The 21,111-nt window shown below is 40.8% G+C and overlaps 1 protein-coding gene across 3 annotated transcripts in view; it reads right to left on the reverse strand.

Moving 5' to 3' along the window:
• Nucleotides 1-21,111, reverse strand: part of CDH23 (cadherin related 23) — a 3,939,560-nt gene that overhangs the window by 355,772 nt on the left and 3,562,677 nt on the right. For all 3 annotated transcript variants that reach the window (XM_069610726.1, XM_069610725.1, XM_069610724.1), the window contains one exon: nucleotides 18,779-19,003. In XM_069610726.1, coding sequence (XP_069466827.1) covers nucleotides 18,779-19,003 — 225 coding nt within the window. The remainder of the gene's footprint in view (nucleotides 1-18,778; nucleotides 19,004-21,111) is intronic.

A 21,111-nucleotide genomic window follows, 5' to 3' on the forward strand; every position in this document is an offset into this window, starting at 1 on the left:
CCCCTGTGTTATGTTAGCGTTTCTCATTGTAGTTTGATACTTTGGTTTGCGTTCTTCACATACAGTGCTTCAAATGTGGACATTTTTACAATTTCTTGTGAGTTCGTAATTGTCAGGTTTCGTGGGATTTGGTTGAATGTGGTAGAATGAGGATATGATTAACATAAAGTATGGTTTGGGCCTTAACTTTCTGTGCAGAGTGTGGAGAGCTTCCCAAGTCAAAATGGAGACTTCCAAAAGGATCAGTGATTGGTCAGAAGTAACAGAAAGGCATTGTTGGAACATTCTAAACCGCCTTTCATTGTCAGAAGCCCAGCTGGAAGGTCCTATGTTTGAAGCTCTTAAGATTTAGAAAACTTTAGTTAGGCCCTTGTGCCTAAAATTAGTTATTTTGGTTCTGGAAAGTGTTGGAGATTTAAGAAGAAACTTAGAAAACGTTCCGGTGAAAGAAAGAAGCAAGCTAAGTGAATTCATTATCTTTTATGGATCTTTGTGATTTTCAAGCAGGAGTTAAATATTAATACCATTAATTAACTTGTTCCTGTTTTTATTAGTTTTTGTTAAACTAGTAGTTCATTTCGTTCTTTCATGAATCTATTTTTGAACTTCTAGAACTGTATTTAAATTTACTGAACTGCGTCACATTTTTTGCAACTGGCTAGTTGGAGTGTGGAGGTCTGTTTATCATTTTAGCGTTGTGTGTTTTTTCGGCCGTATAAAATATTGAGTATTGTACCCTTTTTCGGTAACAGTGCTTTTATTAGCGTCGGACTAGCGTTAGAAATCTTACACTGTCTGCGCAAGTGACAGTGTGGTAGCCACGCGACTCTGAAGCGTTATGTTTAATTTACTAACATTCTAACCTGGCGCGTGATCATCACTGGGCTGCCTCTTCAAGGATTAGTGTCCGGAACTGAGGACTTTCTCCTTCCTGTTTGAACACTTCATATTAAGAAGAGTGGAATACTATTCATTTACGCATGCGCCCATGCCAGTTTCATTTTTGAACTCATTTCCTTGTTTTTGTGCGCTTCCATTTTAGAAGGAGTAAACAATATCTTCACGCATGCGCATATTCTGGTTAAAAGAACGCTTCTTTTATGAGCGATCATCTTTGCCAGCAAAAGATCCAATTAATGAACACTTTTATATATTCAGGAAACAAACAATTTTAACTTGAATAGCCAGAGTGTCATTTTTGGAATTGGTATTGAAGCAGCTAGAAATCATCAATACAAACTACATGTATAATATTTCCAGCGGGTTGTTTGGGTAAATGACATTGGAACTGCTTGAAGATTAACTCATTAAACTGAGAGAGATTAGCAGCTTTTTCACAACCGAATTGAAGAAATTAGTAAGAGCATCTGAGACTCTATTTTTCTGTTTTCTTCATTTGAATTCACACACACGTCCTCTAAGTTATTCACAGAGGATAATCAGGTATGGTGGCGTGTTTATTTACTTAATATTATAACGAGAAGTCAGAGCCAAGGAATTCAAAGGTTAGTGACTAAAGTGAATTTGTTGTTATTTTCACCAACAGGTTGACAGATAAAGAAGCTGAGCAAAACCTGAAGTTTATTATTTTGTCCCATTTTCCCCCTTTCCCTTGGGGGTGCTCTCAACTGAACTGTTTGATACCAGTTAAGAGGTTAGCATCCAAAGGGGACTGCGGGGGTTCAGCAGCTTCCGGGGACAACATCAGATTTGAGAAAGCCTGACAGTATGAAAGGCCCGAAAAAATAGTCCTCCTAAGCTGTCATGAACCCCGAGTTCTCAATGGAAGCGTTAAGTGTTTTAGTGAGGGAATTACAGGAAGAATTAAAGGTGGCATATCAAGAGAATAAAAAATTAGGACAACGAGTAGATGAGTTAAGTGAAAAGATGGCACAGACGCAGGGAATTGGGAGAGAAGAATTTCCCCCGGAATTGGTAAGGGTTGGTGAGGAGAGAGGTGTGGGTAGAGGTAATGGGGCAGAGGGAGGTTTTAGGGCATTAGTTATGCCAGTACCTTTGGCAGCTCCAGAGCGTTACTACGGAGATTCAAGTAAATTTCAGACATTTGTAACCCAATGTGAGTTGCACTTTCTTAGTAGGCCCGAACTATTTCCTTCTGATGCTTCCAAAGTTACTTTTATGATGTCTTATTTATCTGGAGAGGCTTCTACTTGGGCAGGTTTATTGGTCAGGCAGAAGAGTTTATCTTTAAAAAATGTTTCTCTTTTTATGGAAGAATTTAAGAAAATGTTTGATAAAAGACAAATGTCCTTAGAAATTGATGGTGAATTATTAGATTTGTGTCAAGGAAACAGAGACTTGGTTACATATATCACACAGTTTAGGTCTTTGGTTTTAGAATCCCAGTGGCCAGCAGAGAAGAGGTCTTCTCTTTTTTATAGAGGCCTCAAGGAGGAGTTGAAGGATGCCTTGTCCAGTGTAGTCCAACGCCCTTCTTCTTGTGAGGAATTGATTGATTTAGTAGTTCAGTTGGACTATCGTATAAGTGAAAGGAAAGCAGAAAGGCGTCGTTGTACTCAGGGGGAGGTGAGGTCAGTCATTAGAGGAGAGCGTTCAAAGCTTGAGGTGGGTAGTAAAGAAGTGAAACCAAGGGTGAATGATCAACAAATTAGAATAAAAGGTCCTTTATCAAAAGAGGAAAAAACTAGGAGGCGTGAGAATAATTTGTGTTTATATTGTGGTAGGGGCGGTCATTTTTTAGGAAATTGTCCCTTTACACCCAAAAAATTTTCATCAGCCGGAGGAAAAGCACAGCAGGTTGCAAATACAGTTCAGTCAGCGGTTCCACATATAACTGTAAATGTATCCTTGTATTTGAAGGAGGAAAAGAAAGGGTATGGACCGGTAGTGATTGATTCAGGAGCCACCGGGAACTTTATGGATTGGGGAATAGCTAAGGCATTGGGAATACCACTAGTGAGGAAGGAAGTTGTGGAACAGGTTCGGGCTGTAGATGGAACTTCTCTTTCATCAGGTCCTATAACTCATGAAACTGGTGTCTTGGTTATGGAATTACTTGGAGGTCATAGAGAAGAAATCTCATTTGATTTAATTGATACACCAATTTTGAAAATAATTTTAGGCATGCCATGGCTAACCTTGCATAATCCTCACATTGATTGGAGTAGACGAGTGGTAGAATTACAGTCTAGTTTCTGTTTAGAAAATTGCATTTTGAAAGGTAATCCTGGGAGGGAAGAAACACAAGGTTTAGTTTCCTCTTTTCTGACTGATGCAGGTATTACAGGACATAATATAGGAGCGGTGTTAGGACATCTTCCGGAGTGTTATCAAGGGTACAAGGAGGTGTTTGATGAAAAGGAGGCAGGAGAATTACCTCCACATAGGAGTTTTGACTGTAAAATTGATTTGGAGCCCGGGGCGGTTTTACCAAGTAGTCGAGTGTATGCATTAACTGAAAAGGAGAATGATTATCTTAAAGAGTACCTTGCAGAAAATTTGGCTAAAGGTTTTATTCGTCATTCTCAATCTCCAGCCGCATCTCCATTATTTTTTGTACCAAAGCCAGATGGGTCTCTCAGAACATGCATTGATTATAGAGCTGTGAATAGAATTACAATCAAAAACAAGTATCCTCTCCCTCTAATTTCGGAAATCTTGAATCAGGTCCAGGGAGCCACAATTTTTTCCAAACTAGATTTACGTGGTGCCTATCATCTGGTGAGAGTCCAGGAGGGTGATGAGTGGAAGACGGCATTCAAAACCCGATTTGGGCTTTATGAGTACTTGGTGATGCCTTTTGGTTTATGCAATGCTCCAGCTGCCTTTCAATTCTTTATGGATGAAATTTTAAGAGATTTTTTAGATATATTCGTAGTAGTATATATTGATGATATTTTGATTTATTCTCAGGATTTAGAGTCTCATAAAATTCATGTGGGAAAGGTTCTACAAAGACTCAAAGAGAATCATTTGTTTGCTAAATTAGAAAAATCTCAGTTTCATACTAATTCAGTGGAATTTTTAGGATACATTGTTTCTCCCAAGGGATTGGAGATGAATCCGAACAAAGTTCAAGCCATCACGGATTGGCCAACACCAACGAAAGTAAAAGAAATTCAAAGCTTTTTAGGTTTTGCGAATTTTTATAGAAGATTTATTGAAGGATTTTCTCGATTGATTACTCCCATAACAAAACTTTTAAAGAAAGGTGCCAAATTTGTGTGGTCGACAGAGGCAGAGGAGGCATTTCAAGAATTAAAGAAAAGGTTCAGTTCGGCCCCTATTTTAATTCATCCAGATCCATCTCAGCCTTTTTATGTAGAAGCGGATGCATCGAATCTAGCCATGGGGGCTGTTCTTTCTCAGAGACATCGAGAGACCGGACAACTTCATCCAGTGGCTTACTATTCTAAAAAATTCTCTATGGCAGAACAAAATTATACGATCTCAGATCGAGAATTATTGGCAATCAAGTTTGCTTTTGAAGAGTGGAGGCATTTTTTAAAAGGAGCAAGACATACAGTGACTGTGTTAACAGACCATAGAAATTTGCTTTTTCTGAAATCAGCCAAGACTCTCACACCAAGGCAGTTAAGATGGTCATTGTTCTTTGCTGATTACGATTTTGTAGTGACATTTAAGCCAGGTAGGCTTAATGGAAAGGCTGATGCTTTATCACGTCAATTTCCTGGAAGTGAGATGGAATCAGAAAAGGAGATGATATCCATTATCGATCCATGCTGTTTTATTTCTGCCGGAATACAGAAAATTGAGGATGTTGAGGAAGAAGTTCGAAAGTCCATGTCAATTGCACAAATGGAGGAATGGGTCCGAAAGGATCCGGTTCGAAAAATTGAGAAAGGATTGCCGTTCTTTGAAAATAAACTTTACTTACCTATTTTGGAATTGAGAGAGAGAGTAATAAGAGACTGTCATGAATCTATGCTGTCCGGACACCCAGGTTTTAGAAAGACGCTAGAATTGGTCAGGAGGAGCTTCTGGTGGGAAAAAATGCGTCAGGACATCTTAAATTTTGTAAAAACTTGTGCTATTTGCGCTCAAATGAAGAGTCAAACCGGAAAACCAGTCGGGTTGTTGGAGCCGTTGCCTATTCCACCTCGTCCTTGGCATACAATTTCCCTGGACTTCATTACAGATCTTCCTTGTGACAAGGGTTGTACATCTATTCTAGTTGTGGTGGACCTCTTGTCAAAAGAGGCTCACTTTGTTCCAATGGAGGGAGAGGTTACTGCAGACAATTTGGCCAAAGTCTTTTTGCGAGAAATAGTTAGACTGCATGGTCTGCCTAATCAAATTATCTCAGATAGAGGTCCTCAATTTATTTCTAGATTTTGGAGGGTTTTTTGTAAGGATTTGGGTGTGGAAGTCAGTTTATCATCAGGTTATCATCCCGAGACCAATGGACAAGTAGAAAGAGTAAATCAAGAACTGGAGAAGTATTTGAGGTGTTATCTACAGGCAGGGGAAGAATGGGTGGATTTGATTTGGCTTGCCGAATTTGCTTATAATAATTGTGCTAAAGATTCAACTAACATGTCTCCATTTTATCTTGGAAGAGGTTTTCACCCACGGTTTTTAAGTTTTGAAATTACTGAAGAGTCAGAAAATCCTGGAGTTGAGGTTCGATTAAAAACTATGAGAAAAAATTTGGAAAGAGCAAAAAGGGTACTTTTCGATAGTAAACAGAAGTACAAAAGATTTGCAGATCAAAAAAGGAGGTTGGGTCCTAAATATAAGGTTGGTGACTTGGTTTGGCTTTCGACGAGACATTTGAGAATTAAGGGCAAAAACAAATTTACTCCACGTTTTGTAGGTCCATTTAAAGTAGAAAAGATAATCAATCCAGTGTCAGTACGATTAAAACTACCTACTTCCTTGAAAATACATCCAACTTTTCACATTAGTCTATTAAAACCTGTGATTCCGGGGACTAGAGTTGTACATCCACCTTCACCAGTTCAGTTAGAGAATTCATCCGAAGAGTTTGTGGTGAAAAGAATTGTAGATTCCAGGAGGTTAAGAGGGAAACTACAATATTTAATAGACTGGGAAGGTTTCGGACCTGAGGAACGTACATGGGAAGATGAGGTGAATGTGCATGCACCACAATTAGTCTCAAAATTTCATAGAAAGTATCCTTCTAAAGTTGGCCCTGGGACAGGGCATTAAGGGGGGGTACTGTCAGGTTTCGTGGGATTTGGTTGAATGTGGTAGAATGAGGATATGATTAACATAAAGTATGGTTTGGGCCTTAACTTTCTGTGCAGAGTGTGGAGAGCTTCCCAAGTCAAAATGGATACTTCCAAAAGGATCAGTGATTGGTCAGAAGTAACAGAAAGGCATTGTTGGAACATTCTAAACCGCCTTTCATTGTCAGAAGCCCAGCTGGAAGGTCCTATGTTTGAAGCTCTTAAGATTTAGAAAACTTTAGTTAGGCCCTTGTGCCTAAAATTAGTTATTTTGGTTCTGGAAAGTGTTGGAGATTTAAGAAGAAACTTAGAAAACGTTCCGGTGAAAGAAAGAAGCAAGCTAAGTGAATTCATTATCTTTTATGGTTCTTTGTGATTTTCAAGCAGGAGTTAAATATTAATACCATTAATTAACTTGTTCCTGTTTTTATTAGTTTTTGTTAAACTAGTAGTTCATTTCGTTCTTTCATGAATCTATTTTTGAACTTCTAGAACTGTATTTAAATTTACTGAACTGCGTCACATTTTTTGCAACTGGCTAGTTGGAGTGTGGAGGTCTGTTTATCATTTTAGCGTCGTGTGTTTTTTCGGCCGTATAAAATATTGAGTATTGTACCCTTTTTCGGTAACAGTGCTTTTATTAGCGTCGGACTAGAGTTAGAAATCTTACACTGTCTGCGCAAGTGACAGTGTGGTAGCCACGCGACTCTGAAGCGTTATGTTTAATTTACTAACATTCTAACCTGGCGCGTGATCATCACTGGGCTGCCTCTTCAAGGATTAGTGTCCGGAACTGAGGACTTTCTCCTTCCTGTTTGAACACTTCATATTAAGAAGAGTGGAATACTATTCATTTACGCATGCGCCCATGCCAGTTTCATTTTTGAACTCATTTCCTTGTTTTTGTGCGCTTCCATTTTAGAAGGAGTAAACAATATCTTCACGCATGCGCATATTCTGGTTAAAAGAACGCTTCTTTTATGAGCGATCATCTTTGCCAGCAAAAGATCCAATTAATGAACACTTTTATATATTCAGGAAACAAACAATTTTAACTTGAATAGCCAGAGTGTCATTTTTGGAATTGGTATTGAAGCAGCTAGAAATCATCAATACAAACTACATGTATAATATTTCCAGCGGGTTGTTTGGGTAAATGACATTGGAACTGCTTGAAGATTAACTCATTAAACTGAGAGAGATTAGCAGCTTTTTCACAACCGAATTGAAGAAATTAGTAAGAGCATCTGAGACTCTATTTTTCTGTTTTCTTCATTTGAATTCACACACACGTCCTCTAAGTTATTCACAGAGGATAATCAGGTATGGTGGCGTGTTTATTTACTTAATATTATAACGAGAAGTCAGAGCCAAGGAATTCAAAGGTTAGTGACTAAAGTGAATTTGTTGTTATTTTCACCAACAGGTTGACAGATAAAGAAGCTGAGCAAAACCTGAAGTTTATTATTTTGTCCCATTTTCCCCCTTTCCCTTGGGGGTGCTCTCAACTGAACTGTTTGATACCAGTTAAGAGGTTAGCATCCAAAGGGGACTGCAGGGGTTCAGCAGCTTCCGGGGACAACATCAGATTTGAGAAAGCCTGACAGTAATAAGGTTAATTATCAGATGCAACTATGGTTATAACGTTTCTTTACTGTAAGTCAGAGGTGATTGATTCGCCTAATAGCAGAATTCAATCCAGTTTTCGAGGATTTCCACAGGTATAAACAAGATAGAGATGTATTATGATGTTCATTGGAGATTATCTTTTATTTTGAAAATCCAACTATACTTTACGATTTAGGGTCCCATTAGGTGTATGGTGGTAATGGTAAAAATAAGAGGTATTTTAAATACCCACTATACTTTTTTCTATTTTTTCTAGAGCTGATGCAGCTTGAAATAAGGATCACGGCTATTTGTTTAAATAAGGAGAAAGAGAGATGAATACTTTGCTCTTAAAAGTATCCTTGTTTGTTGCTCAATGTGGCATTCATACAGGTACTAAAGCGGACCAGCAGAAATGCGTGCCCCTGGCGATTGATTATTTGGTTTGATGTTTTGTATTAAGTCAAAGCCATTCTTATTTCAAATCATAAAAATTCATGAAGCAAGTTTACATAAAAATGCATTACAAACAATCTTTTTAAAAACCACGATAAAGCAAAGAATTTTAAAGACAATGGGCCTCATTACAAGTATGGCGGTAAGGCAACAATGGTGCCGGTATCGCTACCGGCACCGTTGCTACCGTACCGCCATACTAGGAGTTCTGCTCGGGGGTGCCCTTGCAGTCACCAGGTCTGACCTAATGGGCTCAAATGGGAATGGGGATGTACCGGGCCCGGCACCCGCGAAAGGGCAATTACCGGGTCCGGCTGGGCCGGAATGGTGTCCAGTTAAAGTTTCGAAACAAATAGGATTGAATGCAAAAGGTGAGAGTGCATTCGACTGAAAACCAAAGGATCGAAAAAAAATGTAAATGTATTTTTGTTTTGCTTTAGTTTAGCTTTAAAAGGGTGCTTTTACACACAAAAAACCCCAAAAAATGTCGATCCTTTTTTCCGGTCGAATTGACTCAACTCTTTTGTCATTCGATCCTTATGATTCGGTACTATGACCTATAACCGGCCTGAATAGCCTGGTAATTGCCCATTCGTGGGTGCCGGACCTGGATGCGAGTTTGGAGGTAGCCTTGCCGGTAAGAGAGGCAAGGCTACCCCCATACCGGCATGAAAGTCTGGCACCCGCGAATGGCCAGTTACTGGGGTATTCTAACCCTGGCGGACCCGGTAATTGCCCATTCGCGGGTGCCGTTGCCGATAAATCCCCATTCCCATTTCAGCCCCATAGTGCTCAATGGGAATGGGGATGCCTGTAGCACTGCCACCATTCATACCGGTGCCGCTGCTACAGGCATGCTGTGCTCGCAGGTGCCTTTCATTCCACCAGGGCAGTCCTGGCGGAATGAAAGGCACCCGCGGCACAACTCGGAGTTTGCTCCTCCGGTAACAACGGTACCGGCAAGCATACCAGTACCATTTTTACCGGACCAGCAACCTCGTAATGCGGACCAATGTGCCTCATCAGACGTTGGACAGTGTGGAAAAAATGTGGTGCTAATAGTGTTACAGCTGCATTTCCACATCGCCCAATTACGAGTTTGGGGGAAAGTCAGAGGATTCACCTGCAGCTCTGAGCTGGAGGTTAATGCGATGACTTTGTGCCCATTTTCGGAGCAATTACCACTGTGGTAATTGTGCCAAAAATACCCCCTGAGTCCTATGCACTAGAAATAATTGGGGGCCTACACCGTCACTGGCACTTGTGATCCGGCGGTAATACCGCTGTATGAAGTGGCGGTAACAGTAAATGCGTTGGATACTTGTTTTGTTGACTGAGATCCAAAGGTCATACTTTGGTGCTGACCAAGTGATGCGTTGGGCAGTATTCCGGCGGATTTACCGCCGGGATACCGCCGAACTCCTGATGAGACCCATCGAGATGGGATGAAAATGCATAACATAAACAGTTGTAAAATGCGTAAAACACCCAAACCACTCAATTACCATGTGATAATTGCAAGAATGACATACATGTGCAATATACCTATATGGTCTTAAAGAAATCAGGTTGCTACAAACATTATTTTATTTATCAATTTTGAAGGCTCACATCTGCCCGTACAAGTGGAAAATAAATCGCATTAGTACCCGGCGAGGGCGCAATCAGAATGCAAGAGCCATTCTGATTGACCCTCGCCGAGTCATTACCAGGCCGGGAATCCCTCCATCGGGATTCCACGGCCTTTGTCCCCGGTGGGGGGCGTGGCAGCCCCTCAGCCAATGAGGAGCCTCGAAGCGTGGCCAGCCCTGCTCCGATCCTCCCCACTGCTGAGAGGCTGCCTTAACCCCTGCCGGGGACTCGGGTAAGCTTTTTCTTATTTATTTTTTCCTACCCTCCCTCCCTCCTCCCTGCCCTCCCAGCCCCACTCACCTTTTTGCTGCTGCATGCCCGCTGGGGAACGATAGCAGGCTCCAGCTGGAGGCTTCAATCGTCCCCTAGCAGGGACGCAGGTACGTTTATATATTTTTTTTCAACCTGACCCTGCTCCCGCCCTCCCAACCCCACTTACCTCCTTCTGCTTCTTTTTTTTTCGGGAGCGGACGCGCTGGGAACACTGCCGTTTTCCCTTTCCCAGTGTCCATTTTCTGGGTGTTTTTTTATTTTCTGTTCTGAAACGCTGTGGCATTTCGGGACAGAATAAAATGCTTTTATTGCCCCGGTCACGCACATGATGCGGGCTGGGGTACTTATATCAATATGACCCTCATGGCGGGGGAATTACCGACTCAGGTAATGCCCCGGGTAATGCCCCCTGAGTCGGTAATGTCCCTGCCGCTAGGGTCATATTGCTTAATTGTGCCATAATGAAAAACATGGCCTATGAGATATCATTTATGAGTGCCCTTGACACTGTCATAGCTTGAATAAAAAGCAGATATAAAATACAGTATAACATTGGATAATCCCGTAATTTTTGTGTTAATAATGGACAAAACAACATGAAGTGCATTAGGGTATACGTATTTAAATTGTTGCATGTGCCCTGATATCTGCATGTGTAATTAGGCTAGTATTTTATATAGCGTTCAAATGTTATCTTGCAGCTGCTTCTGATAAGCGATTGTGTGCTTGTTATTACTATTTATAAGTTTTGCTAGTGTACCACTATGTAGCTGCTTTTGATAGGTGGCTGTGAATTTCCTTAAAGTTGTTTCCTTAAAGTTATTTGGATATGCGAAAATAGTAGTACTGTGGATTTTAACGGACTGTCATAGTTTTGATTCAAAGCCTTTGGGCTCCTTTCACCTCCTTCCAACTAGTGGATGTACCATACCTCCTAGCCAAGGTTCCTAGTGAGAACACCAGAGTAGTACTTTATCTGACAGTGTTGCTCCAGGAATTGAAATGGTCAGGTTGTAAAATTCTCTTTGATCTAAAGCAATCAACTCGTTTAGTGCTGAAATTGGCCTTGTATCAATGCCAACCTTTGCTATGCCAAGTGACTAGACATGCATCTCTTAACAAGAGAAATACATAGTTGGTTGGCTAGGAACTGGAGCTGGACTTCCAGTGATGGCTAGTGGGTGGCGCTGCGGCAGGCGTGACTTGGCTCAAATTGCGTATTCTTCTTTCACATATCAGGTGGAAGGTTTTGTTCAAGCTGTTTTAAACCAACCCAAACAACTTTGCTGATGTTTGGTAAACATACCCCTATGTGCCAACCACGCAGCTGTGAGACTATACTGATTACCCCCCTCCCTCCCCTCCGTGATAAGGGTAACACCAGGTATGCATTTGGCTACAGCATTGAGAACGACCTGCCTTCGGTTGATTCAGCTATGTATAAAATAGCACTGCCCTGTAGAGAAAGGCAATTTTCTGGAGCAAAAGGCTTGCATTTGGGCTAATTTTTATACCCACAGTGCTTTGCTCATGTGGCTCTGGCCTGGAGGTGAACTTCCATTAATGAATACTGGGTGGTGCTGTGGCATGTGTGATTTGGCACAAATGACGTATTCTTCTTTCATGTTTTATTGGATAATGAAACCTGGTATGGCACCAATGCCATATATTTTGTAAATGCTTTAAACTGTCAAAATTTGCATTGTAGTTTACCATTTTGTTTATTCAGAAATAATAGGAAATATGAAAACAATTTGGCTACTAAACAATCTCTCAAATTCTCTCCCTTATTAAAAACTCAGTTTGTGCCCTTGGGCCCATTTAAATAATAGGATCACTTTCATATGACGCTAATTCACAATTTATTAATCTCACAATTACACCGTCTCTAAATAGGTGTTGGAATGCAGGTGCAGTTCCCAAAACGTGTAGGGAAGTATAAGCTGCAGAAGTTCTATTAGTATGGAGGTTTGGCCATTTTTAGTGTTAGTGCTTCTGCCATTTGTCGCAGTGTTTCAGTTCATCTTCAAATCGGAGGTAGTTTTGCTTTCATTTTGCCACATTTTAGAGTACACTAGGCACCAACCACATGGTGGAATAATGGGCAGGAAAGACATTGTTATGGTTTTCTATTAGCATAAGTGCCCTTTGCCACAATAGCCAGGGTCCTTCGAGTTTGAACTAGGCAGCATCAGAGGGTGCAGTTCTGTGATTTAGGGCACTAGGCCACCAATCTGAGCTTCTGTCTTTCCATTTAATTCAACTTTATCTCTGCTTCCCCCAATGAGTGTTCATGATGCCAAGGTCCGTGGAGGAAGGGTGAAGTGCAGCACACATACTAGTTATTGTTGCAAGGCTTAGCTGTTTCCAGGAAACTTTTAGTGAAATGTAGAATGACGATTTGTGTTTTTGATGATCAATAAAATACAATAGTTGCAAAAGACTTATTTTGGTGGGAACGGAGTCTTGGGTGAAGGACATGCCAAAATGTTAGAACTAGATTGTGGACATACTGCCCCCTAGGGAGTGATGGGACTAGTGAGCCTGCAATAGGATGGCTTGGTTGCACGTATAAATATGAGAAATGAATTTCCAATGAATGAAACCTGAGTTATGTTTTCTATGAAGCCACCTGGTTCCCAAGAGCTAGCCGGAAGCATGTGTGCTACGAATAGCAACATGTTTCAAAATGGGAGTTTCAAAAAGTGTTGCAGAAGTAAATTACTAGAAGGCAAGAGAACTGCCTGAGGTTGTCGAATTGACAGAGCTCATGGGAGAGGATAATGCTGTGTTTAATTTGTTGATTTAATCGTTCACACTTACTACATAATTGAGTCTTTTCGGTGTGACTGCACACCAGGAGTTACATGAACGTGTATTGTCCAGTGAGGGAATGCTATTTTAGAACATGTTGCATGTATAACCTTGGCCAATCAGGATGAAGCCTTTTCTGCTGACTGCACAATTAGGTCATTCGTAGGGGACTGTAGTTAGGATGGCCAAGGGTAATGTACTAAACCTAAGTTTAGAAACAATTGTGTACAGATGCGTTATAAATGACTTATCATATCATATAACCAATAGGACCCATTAAATGTATTTTGTGTTTATATTTCTCTATCTGTGTTTTAGCCCTTTCATACTGTAACTCAATGTGGGCAGATTGAGAGCGGTTTCAGTTTTCATTTCCATGGAGCTGACTGGCCCTCTCGGCTGTAATTTGCATGTATTAAACCAGAACAGTTCTACTTGCAAATCGTGCACTCTATTATTGCTTCCTTTGGTTTACTTTTTTATTGGTTTTAGGGCATACCTTACAAGGGATAGAATTAATGTTTACAATATTTTTGAAAGTAGTGTTAACTCTACTGACTAATAGATAGGGATCATATGCTCGCAAGGGTTACAATGAATTATATCTATTTAGACAGGGCTAACAAGTAAGCAAGGGATAAAATAGTTTTCTACAGTTGTATAGCTATATAGAACCATCAGGTTTGTTTACACAACTATTTCAAAAAAAGGTAGCAGGCGCTCCTCTCCAGAAAGAACATGGTATGATAACCTGTTCTGAGATGAGAATTTGCAGCACACGCTTTTTGCTCACTGTACCTTTCACAGAGGTGAAATACCCATTTGCATATCAGTCTTTTTCTCGCCCACATGGGCAGTACAGCAAAACAGAGGCACTTAAAAAAATACTTGTCCTATCAAATGCTCATGTTCAAATGGACATATCAACGAAACCATTGTGTGTGACTCAAACTGTGTACTTTTGGAACAGAAAAAATAGTTTTTTCAAAACAATTATCTTGTCTAGTCAATCAGATCTTCGGACCACACGATTACATGATTGAACATGTCAGTTTTTAGTGCCATCTTGAAGCACAGTCACATCATTATTACCTGCACCTCCTGTGCTGGCTTTGGCTGACTGTGCCATTGAATTAGAACAATTATATCATTACTTTGCTCAGCTAATTCTTGACAAGTTTCACTGGTCGTCTTTGTAATGTGTGTGTGAAATCATAACATACTTCAGTGACAGTAGGTGAAGTGAAGGGAGATGTGGTGACTATCCTGGTCTATGTATTATTTATCATGTCTAGAATGTGGCCTACAGTTAATGCTGAGCACTTTTTGCTTTAGATGCTTCTAAATGTGCATATATATTTGAAATGCAATTGTTCAGTGTTGCATCTCTCACGTGTACATGTAAATGCTTGGAAACGAAACAAGGTTTAAGCATGTTGCTTTGTATGTTGTGGCTCTAACCGTGTTACTCATAAGAATGCATGTCTGATCACAGTATGTACTACTTGGTCTCATTCCCACTTGTGCCAGGCACTTGGAGCTATGAATCCCCACAGCAACCTACAATAACATTGTTAGCGTTTTTTATAGAAAACTATCAGTATCACCGAGTGCTGCCCGGGTCTGTAGCTGACATGCATGTGGGGGTCTGCTATAGCCTTGTGTATGTTTTATTGTGTCATAACTTCCCATTTTTGAAAAATTGCAAAATTGGCAAAATCCCAAAATTGCCTATACTGATAGCACAGGGCCAGACCCTGCTCCATCCCTGTGCAGGGATATTGGGTGTGGTTGGTCAAATGTCACTATCTTCAGTACATCCCAGACTGGTATGCCGACCTTGTGTCCTAACTTTCTATTTTTGGTAAAGTCGCAGAATCGTCAATATCCCGAAATCGCCTACACCGATAATACAGGGCCAGCCCCCACTCTGTGCAGTGTGAATGGGCGGGGCTGGTTAGATTTCACTATCGCCAGTACACTCCAGACTGGTATGCCAAACTCAGGGCAACATTCTAGCCCACCAACTGTTGTGGGGCTGGAGCCAACTGTAAGTGATTTCAACCTGGCACTTCACCTAAGTTAATGCCTAGCGTGGGATGCACAATTGAAACCCTTAATTATTTATTTATGTCTATAAGTTCTTTTATTTCTGAATGATGTACCCCTATATCACGCCCCTCTCTTTGAATCCCCCCTGGTCACACTGAACCAAGAAGCAAAGTTAAAATATTTATTTTATGTATTTCACAATATATATCTCACACTACTTTAATGGTTATACAATGATCACCAATGGATTGATGTCACAAAAATCTCTTTAATCACACGGAGTAATGATAGGAAAAATAATGCAGCCTAGAATAATACTTTGGTGTGGGTTCAATCAAAATGCAATTTGATTACTCTTTCCCCTGCACACTAAAATTACCAAACAAGGTTTCTTTAGACTAGGGGAGACTATGAAGATGCAAATTACACGACAGCGCAGCCACCAGCCCAGGATATCACTGGATGGTTTGGCCTGCCGAGACGCTCGCCTTTCTTCAGAAAATATATCAGCGCAAAAATGATTTTAACACTACTATTACAAAGGACTATAGGGTAAGAGAAAGAGTTCAGGCAAGACAAAAGGATTCCTAGAAATACAGTTCTGGATATAATAGAGTGGGTTTGGATAGGGATGACTTATGGATAATACATATGCTAGTGACAATCCTATGTTATGGATACTCACTACCAATGTTTGGAATGGACCCGTCAGGGATCTGGTCAGGGATCTTTCTGGACAGGAATTCTGCTAGCACACCAGACTTGACTCAAGGCGCTCTGGTTCTGCAAACAGCAAGGCACTCTGGACACTGCATGGTGGGACTGGACTGGATCTGACGGGTTCTGGTTCTGGTTCGCAGCTCGGCTCTACTGGGTTGGATCTTTGGAATCTGGCAAGAATTCTTAGCAAGAAAGCAGCACAGCACAGCCAGGCTGTTCTTTTGTTCCCCTTAGAGGTCTGGGGTAAAATCTGGTTTCTGGATTTTCAAAGGCCAAGCTGAGAATGGTTCAGCTTTGGAAATGGGCCTTTCTGCTTTCAAAGTTCTGGAGTCTAAGCTGTCTCTATTTATGTATTTCCTAAAGGGGTGGGAATGCTGAATTATACTAGGCACACCCGTAGGTATTCTATTGGTTAGGGTCTTTCCTCTCCCTTGATTTGAGAAGAAAACAGAGTGTCATCATGCTGATGTGTTTTATGATCCAGGGAAAACCCTCCTTTTGTCCTTGCACATGAAATCTACTTTTCCTATAAGACATATTTACAATTTTACAAACTTGATAGCAATAGCATATTTATATCCCATATTTTGTGGAGCAAGTATTCATCCGAGCCCCGTCGCGGTGAGAGCTTGGGTTTAGATTTGGCAATTTTGCGCACTTTTGGTCTGGTACCCAATGTCAGATTTGTCCACAATTTTACACATATGTGCGCATGATATCTGGGCATAATCATATAAGTTTCATGTTTCTGGCATCAATACAATTGCTACAAAACCACAATTTCTGCAGTCATGTCCCTGAACATAGCACAGAGTTCTGAGTACTTTTAAAACATGACCACAAATTTCACATTAACAATACTGTAATTTTACAATTTTTACAAATTCGCATAGTCCTTGGTCAGTCCTTTTAAAAAATATACTTTTCTGTGCTTTAAGAATAAACAAAACTGTCTGTTCCCACCCCCAAAGTTCCTGGTGGCTCAAGATCAATCCCCGCCTCTTTCCTCTGGCAGAGGCTTCTGTTGACACTTGCATCTGCATATATTTTCAATCAAGGAAGTCCTTTGTCTCTCCCAGGAGCAGCAGCCTAAATCCTCTCCCCTCTTCATCAACACCTGAATGTGAGTTCCTGGGCCACAGAGCAAAAGGGAGGTGCCTTTTGTTGGGGCAAACTGTGGAATGTGCTTTGTAGTTCTTTGGCTCAGAGGTTACTTTAAAACTCGATTTGTTAAGTTTTTCTTTGAGGAAAATAAATTTACAATTTCAAAACAGGCAAACAACTCTAATTCCAGTTTTTCAAACATAGAGATTAAATAGTTGCAACCTATATTACTTTTGTTGGCAAGTCACTTAATTCCAACCATTTGATTTTAACTGCACAAGTTTAAGCTTCTAATACAATTAAATGACAGCTGTCATACAGGCGGCCGGTGGTACTGTGCCCATATTTGACAGATTTTTACAGAAAGCACACTTTTTAATGTGGATATTCTTATGATAGCTTCTGTTTTTCCTGGCATTGTGTGCTCATGTGGATTCATTAAATAAGGTGACGGGTAACACCCAGCAAGGATGTTGGATATTTAATGGAACCATTATTTTGTATTTTTCAGCAACCAAGGAAAAAAAGGATTTCAGAGCACTTATGGGTTTCCTCGCAATAAAGCACTGCCTTTCATGTAGTTTCCATTTTCACTCTGTGGGCAGCCCAGTGACAGGTTTCAGCAGTGTGGTCGCCTGTTCCACCACTGACAAAGACAAAGTAGATTGGCAGCCATCTTTTCCGGTTTCACAGCGCAATTTTCATGGGTTTAGCACTTAGGGCTTTTTGCGGCCATTTTGCTGGTTCTGGTGTCACCAGCACACAGTGATGTCGCAGGGCAGAGCCTAGTGGGTCAGTACATCCTACACAACAATTGCAAAATTGTTGATATCCTGAAACCACCTATACTGATAGTACATGCCCGGACCCCGCACTGTGCAGGGCAAATGGGTGAGGTTGGTGAAATTTCACTATCGCTAGTAGACCCCAGGCTGGCATGCCAACCGTGGTCCAAAATGTCAGCCTAGCAACTGTTATGGGACTCGATCCAACCCTGAACATACAAACACACTTTCACAAATATATTTACATAGACTAGCTTAAGTACCCGGCTTCGCCCGGGATGTCCATTGTCAGATTTTTTTTCATATTTCACCAAAAAAGATGAACAAATATTAATGTTTGCCACAAAGGTATTGAGTCTATTGCAAAACAAATCAGTAAATAGAAAGAGACACTAACTCTCTTAAAAAAAAAATTAACAGTTTAGCAAAGACAGCATGGTGATGAGCACTTTCTACAAATGACCTGTAGATGGTGCACGGAACACCACAAAACGTAATACCAAAAACTCCAAAAAATTATTATCTCTGGAATGGGATGACCTATCGAGCTAGAAATCATTGCATTGGTTTGGAAAAGACTATTTCATGCACAATTCATGATGCCAGACCTCATCGTTCATGAGGAGTCACGTCCCCAAGATCAACATCATATACAAACCCACAAACAAACAAGACTTTGTTTTATATATATATAGTTTCCATGCAGTTTTAGTTCATAATGATTCAGGACTAGAGGTTATGATCAAATCAGTTCAGTAGGTACTATATTTGCTCTGCACTATGTTCGGAATATATGTCAGGACAAGTGGAAAAAGTGTACTTCCAGCTGAAAGACATAAATCACTTTAAAATCATACATGCCCATCTCGGTTCTTTAAAGATGCCATTTTGCAGCTCATCATGGTCTGTGTCCTTGTTGTTTTAGTTACATTATGTGATTATTGTGCTTAGGTAATAGCCATTTTTCAATTCAAGAACAAATGATGCACAGAATACGTTATATTACTCTAAATACTAAAGTCCTTCTCTCAGCCACTACCTATCCATTGAAAAAGCTATCAATGTAAACTTGGATCACTTGAAATATCATAAATCATTATTCTGAGCTTTAGGAGGGAATAATGTAGCCTATCCATTTACCTGCTTGGCTGTCTTCAATATGTACATATCCCGCAGGAGAAAGATTGTGGAGTGAGTAGGTAACCTGTCCATTGACTCCTTTGTCTGGATCCACTGCTGAAACCGAAAGTAGGGTTGTCCCTGGTGGGGCACCTTCCAGTATCCTCTCAGTGAAGACTAGTACTCCAAATGGACGGAATCGAGGAGCATTGTCGTTGACATCCACAACATTCACTGTCAGTTTGGCTGTGAGTGAGCAGGATAGAAGAGACATATAACTACAAAGAAACACACGATTGAACATGGTATAGAGAACACATAACTTGAAGGGTTGCTGAATGAATATGATAGAGTCAGGAGATTAGATAGAAAGAGAAGTACAAAAAAGGGAATGAAGAGATCAGAGAAGGAAAATTGTGGTGCGATGGAAGGAGTAAGGAAAAAGAAAAAAAGAAAAGTATGAGACTAAGGGACGCAACAGTCGAGAAAGCAAGTTGAAAGGGATGGGGATGAACGTTAACATAGTAGTGGAAATATAAAATAAACTAATAAGAAGTGAGAATTGAAGTTTGTATGGAAGAGAAAAAGAGCATTACAAAAAGAGAAGGAAAAAGTAGGGAAAGAAAGGTGGTGATCAAATGTTGGAAAAAAGGGAAACAAATAAAGCAAGACGAAATCAACAATTTAAAGTAAAAGAACAACAGTGCCTGCAATTGTAGCAATCCTAATAGAATGTTATATAGTCATACAATAGTTATTATTGATTTACATCTATTTCAGTGTTCCTTGGGAATCCCTGAGTGCAACATGAGGGGACGGAACATGTACATCTGGAGAACCTAAGCTGTTTCCACTTCCTATGTATAGTCCTGGCAAAAACAAAGCCTCAGAGCTCCAAAAGTACATTATGTTAAAAGAGAACATTAGACTAAAGGATATCTCTCAGACCCATTTCAAATCTGTTCTTCTCCACAACGGTGTTACATCTATGGATCAGCTTGAACATATTGTGGAAGCCAACAGACAGAGTTTATGACCACAAGAGGTGCTGAATTGGTGGTGGATTGTATTCTAGATGATCTCAGAATGAAAGCAGAAGATGGCAATACCAAAGCCTTGGCAGTGCTAGACCTTTCCACCACATTACTTACAACGGTCGCAACACATGTTCTTGGATTGATTCTCCTCTATCGGATGGGCCTCATTACCAGTTTGTCAATAAATGTGCAGTAATTTTGTGAAATTACTGCCGATATCATTAACTGTTACCGCCACTCATACTGGAGGAATTACTGCTAGATTACGAGTGTTGATAGTGTGGTGCAAATCCCCATTTTTAAAACGCATATAGCTCAGTGTCAATCTTCTTGGTTCTACGATGAGTGGTAATTCGATGCAGTAAATCCACTGATTTCTCACCCATAATGGGGAGATTTGCATTTAACATCTTGCTGGAGGTAAATCCTTCACTTAAAGATAAAATCTGGGATTTGGTGTTGTCGTAAAAGTGGCAGTTATTTGGTTACAACAGAAAAACATTGGGCCTCATTAAGAGTTTGGAGGTAGTCATGCCATTTTTAGCGGCATGGCTACCCCCAAACCGGGTAATGGGTCCGGGTCCCAGAAATAGAGAATTACCGGGCCATTCTGACCTTGGAGGGCATGGTAATTCCCTTTCGCGGACCTGGTACATCCCCATTCCCATATGAGCCCCTATAGGGCACAATGCGAATGGGGAGTATGCTAACAACGGGCCCGTTAATGACGGGCCCATTGTTAGCATCCTGGTCTGCTAGCGGGTCCCGCTCTGCACGTCTGGTCTGGCCCGGCATCCAGAGCGGGACCAGCTGCAGACCTTGTAATGTGGCGGCCCGTAATGAACGCTGCCGGTCCCTTACCGGCACCGCTCATTCTGTGGCCGCCTACGTTGTAATGAGGCCCATTGTCTACAGTGAAATTACTGCCACATTTTTCTGCACTGCTGATCTTGTAATGAGGACCACCGTATTTATTTCTTTTATTTATTTATTGGTTATTTGGAATGATCACTATAGAGAAAACTTTTGTTTCAAGGCGCATCAACACAAGGAGTGGGGAAAGGGAAGAGGAGTAAAAGGTAAAAAATTAAAACAGGAACGTTCTTAAAAGGTCTTGCACATTCAGAGCATGCAAGTGCTGAGCATGAGAGTAGGGAGGGGAAAAACGGAAGAGTAGTTGAAGGAGGGATAGGATGGAGGAAGACAAACAAAACATTCTGACTAGGTCGAGAGACGATTTGGAATCTGCAAGTGCTAAACATGAAAAGGGGGGAGAAGGTGAGGAGAGTGGGTGCAGGAGGGATAGGAGAGTGGGAC

Source organism: Ambystoma mexicanum, chromosome 8 (genome assembly GCF_040938575.1).
Source record: "Ambystoma mexicanum isolate Mex_15411 chromosome 8, UKY_AmexF1_1, whole genome shotgun sequence".
In the NCBI taxonomy this organism is placed as follows: domain Eukaryota; kingdom Metazoa; phylum Chordata; class Amphibia; order Caudata; family Ambystomatidae; genus Ambystoma; species Ambystoma mexicanum.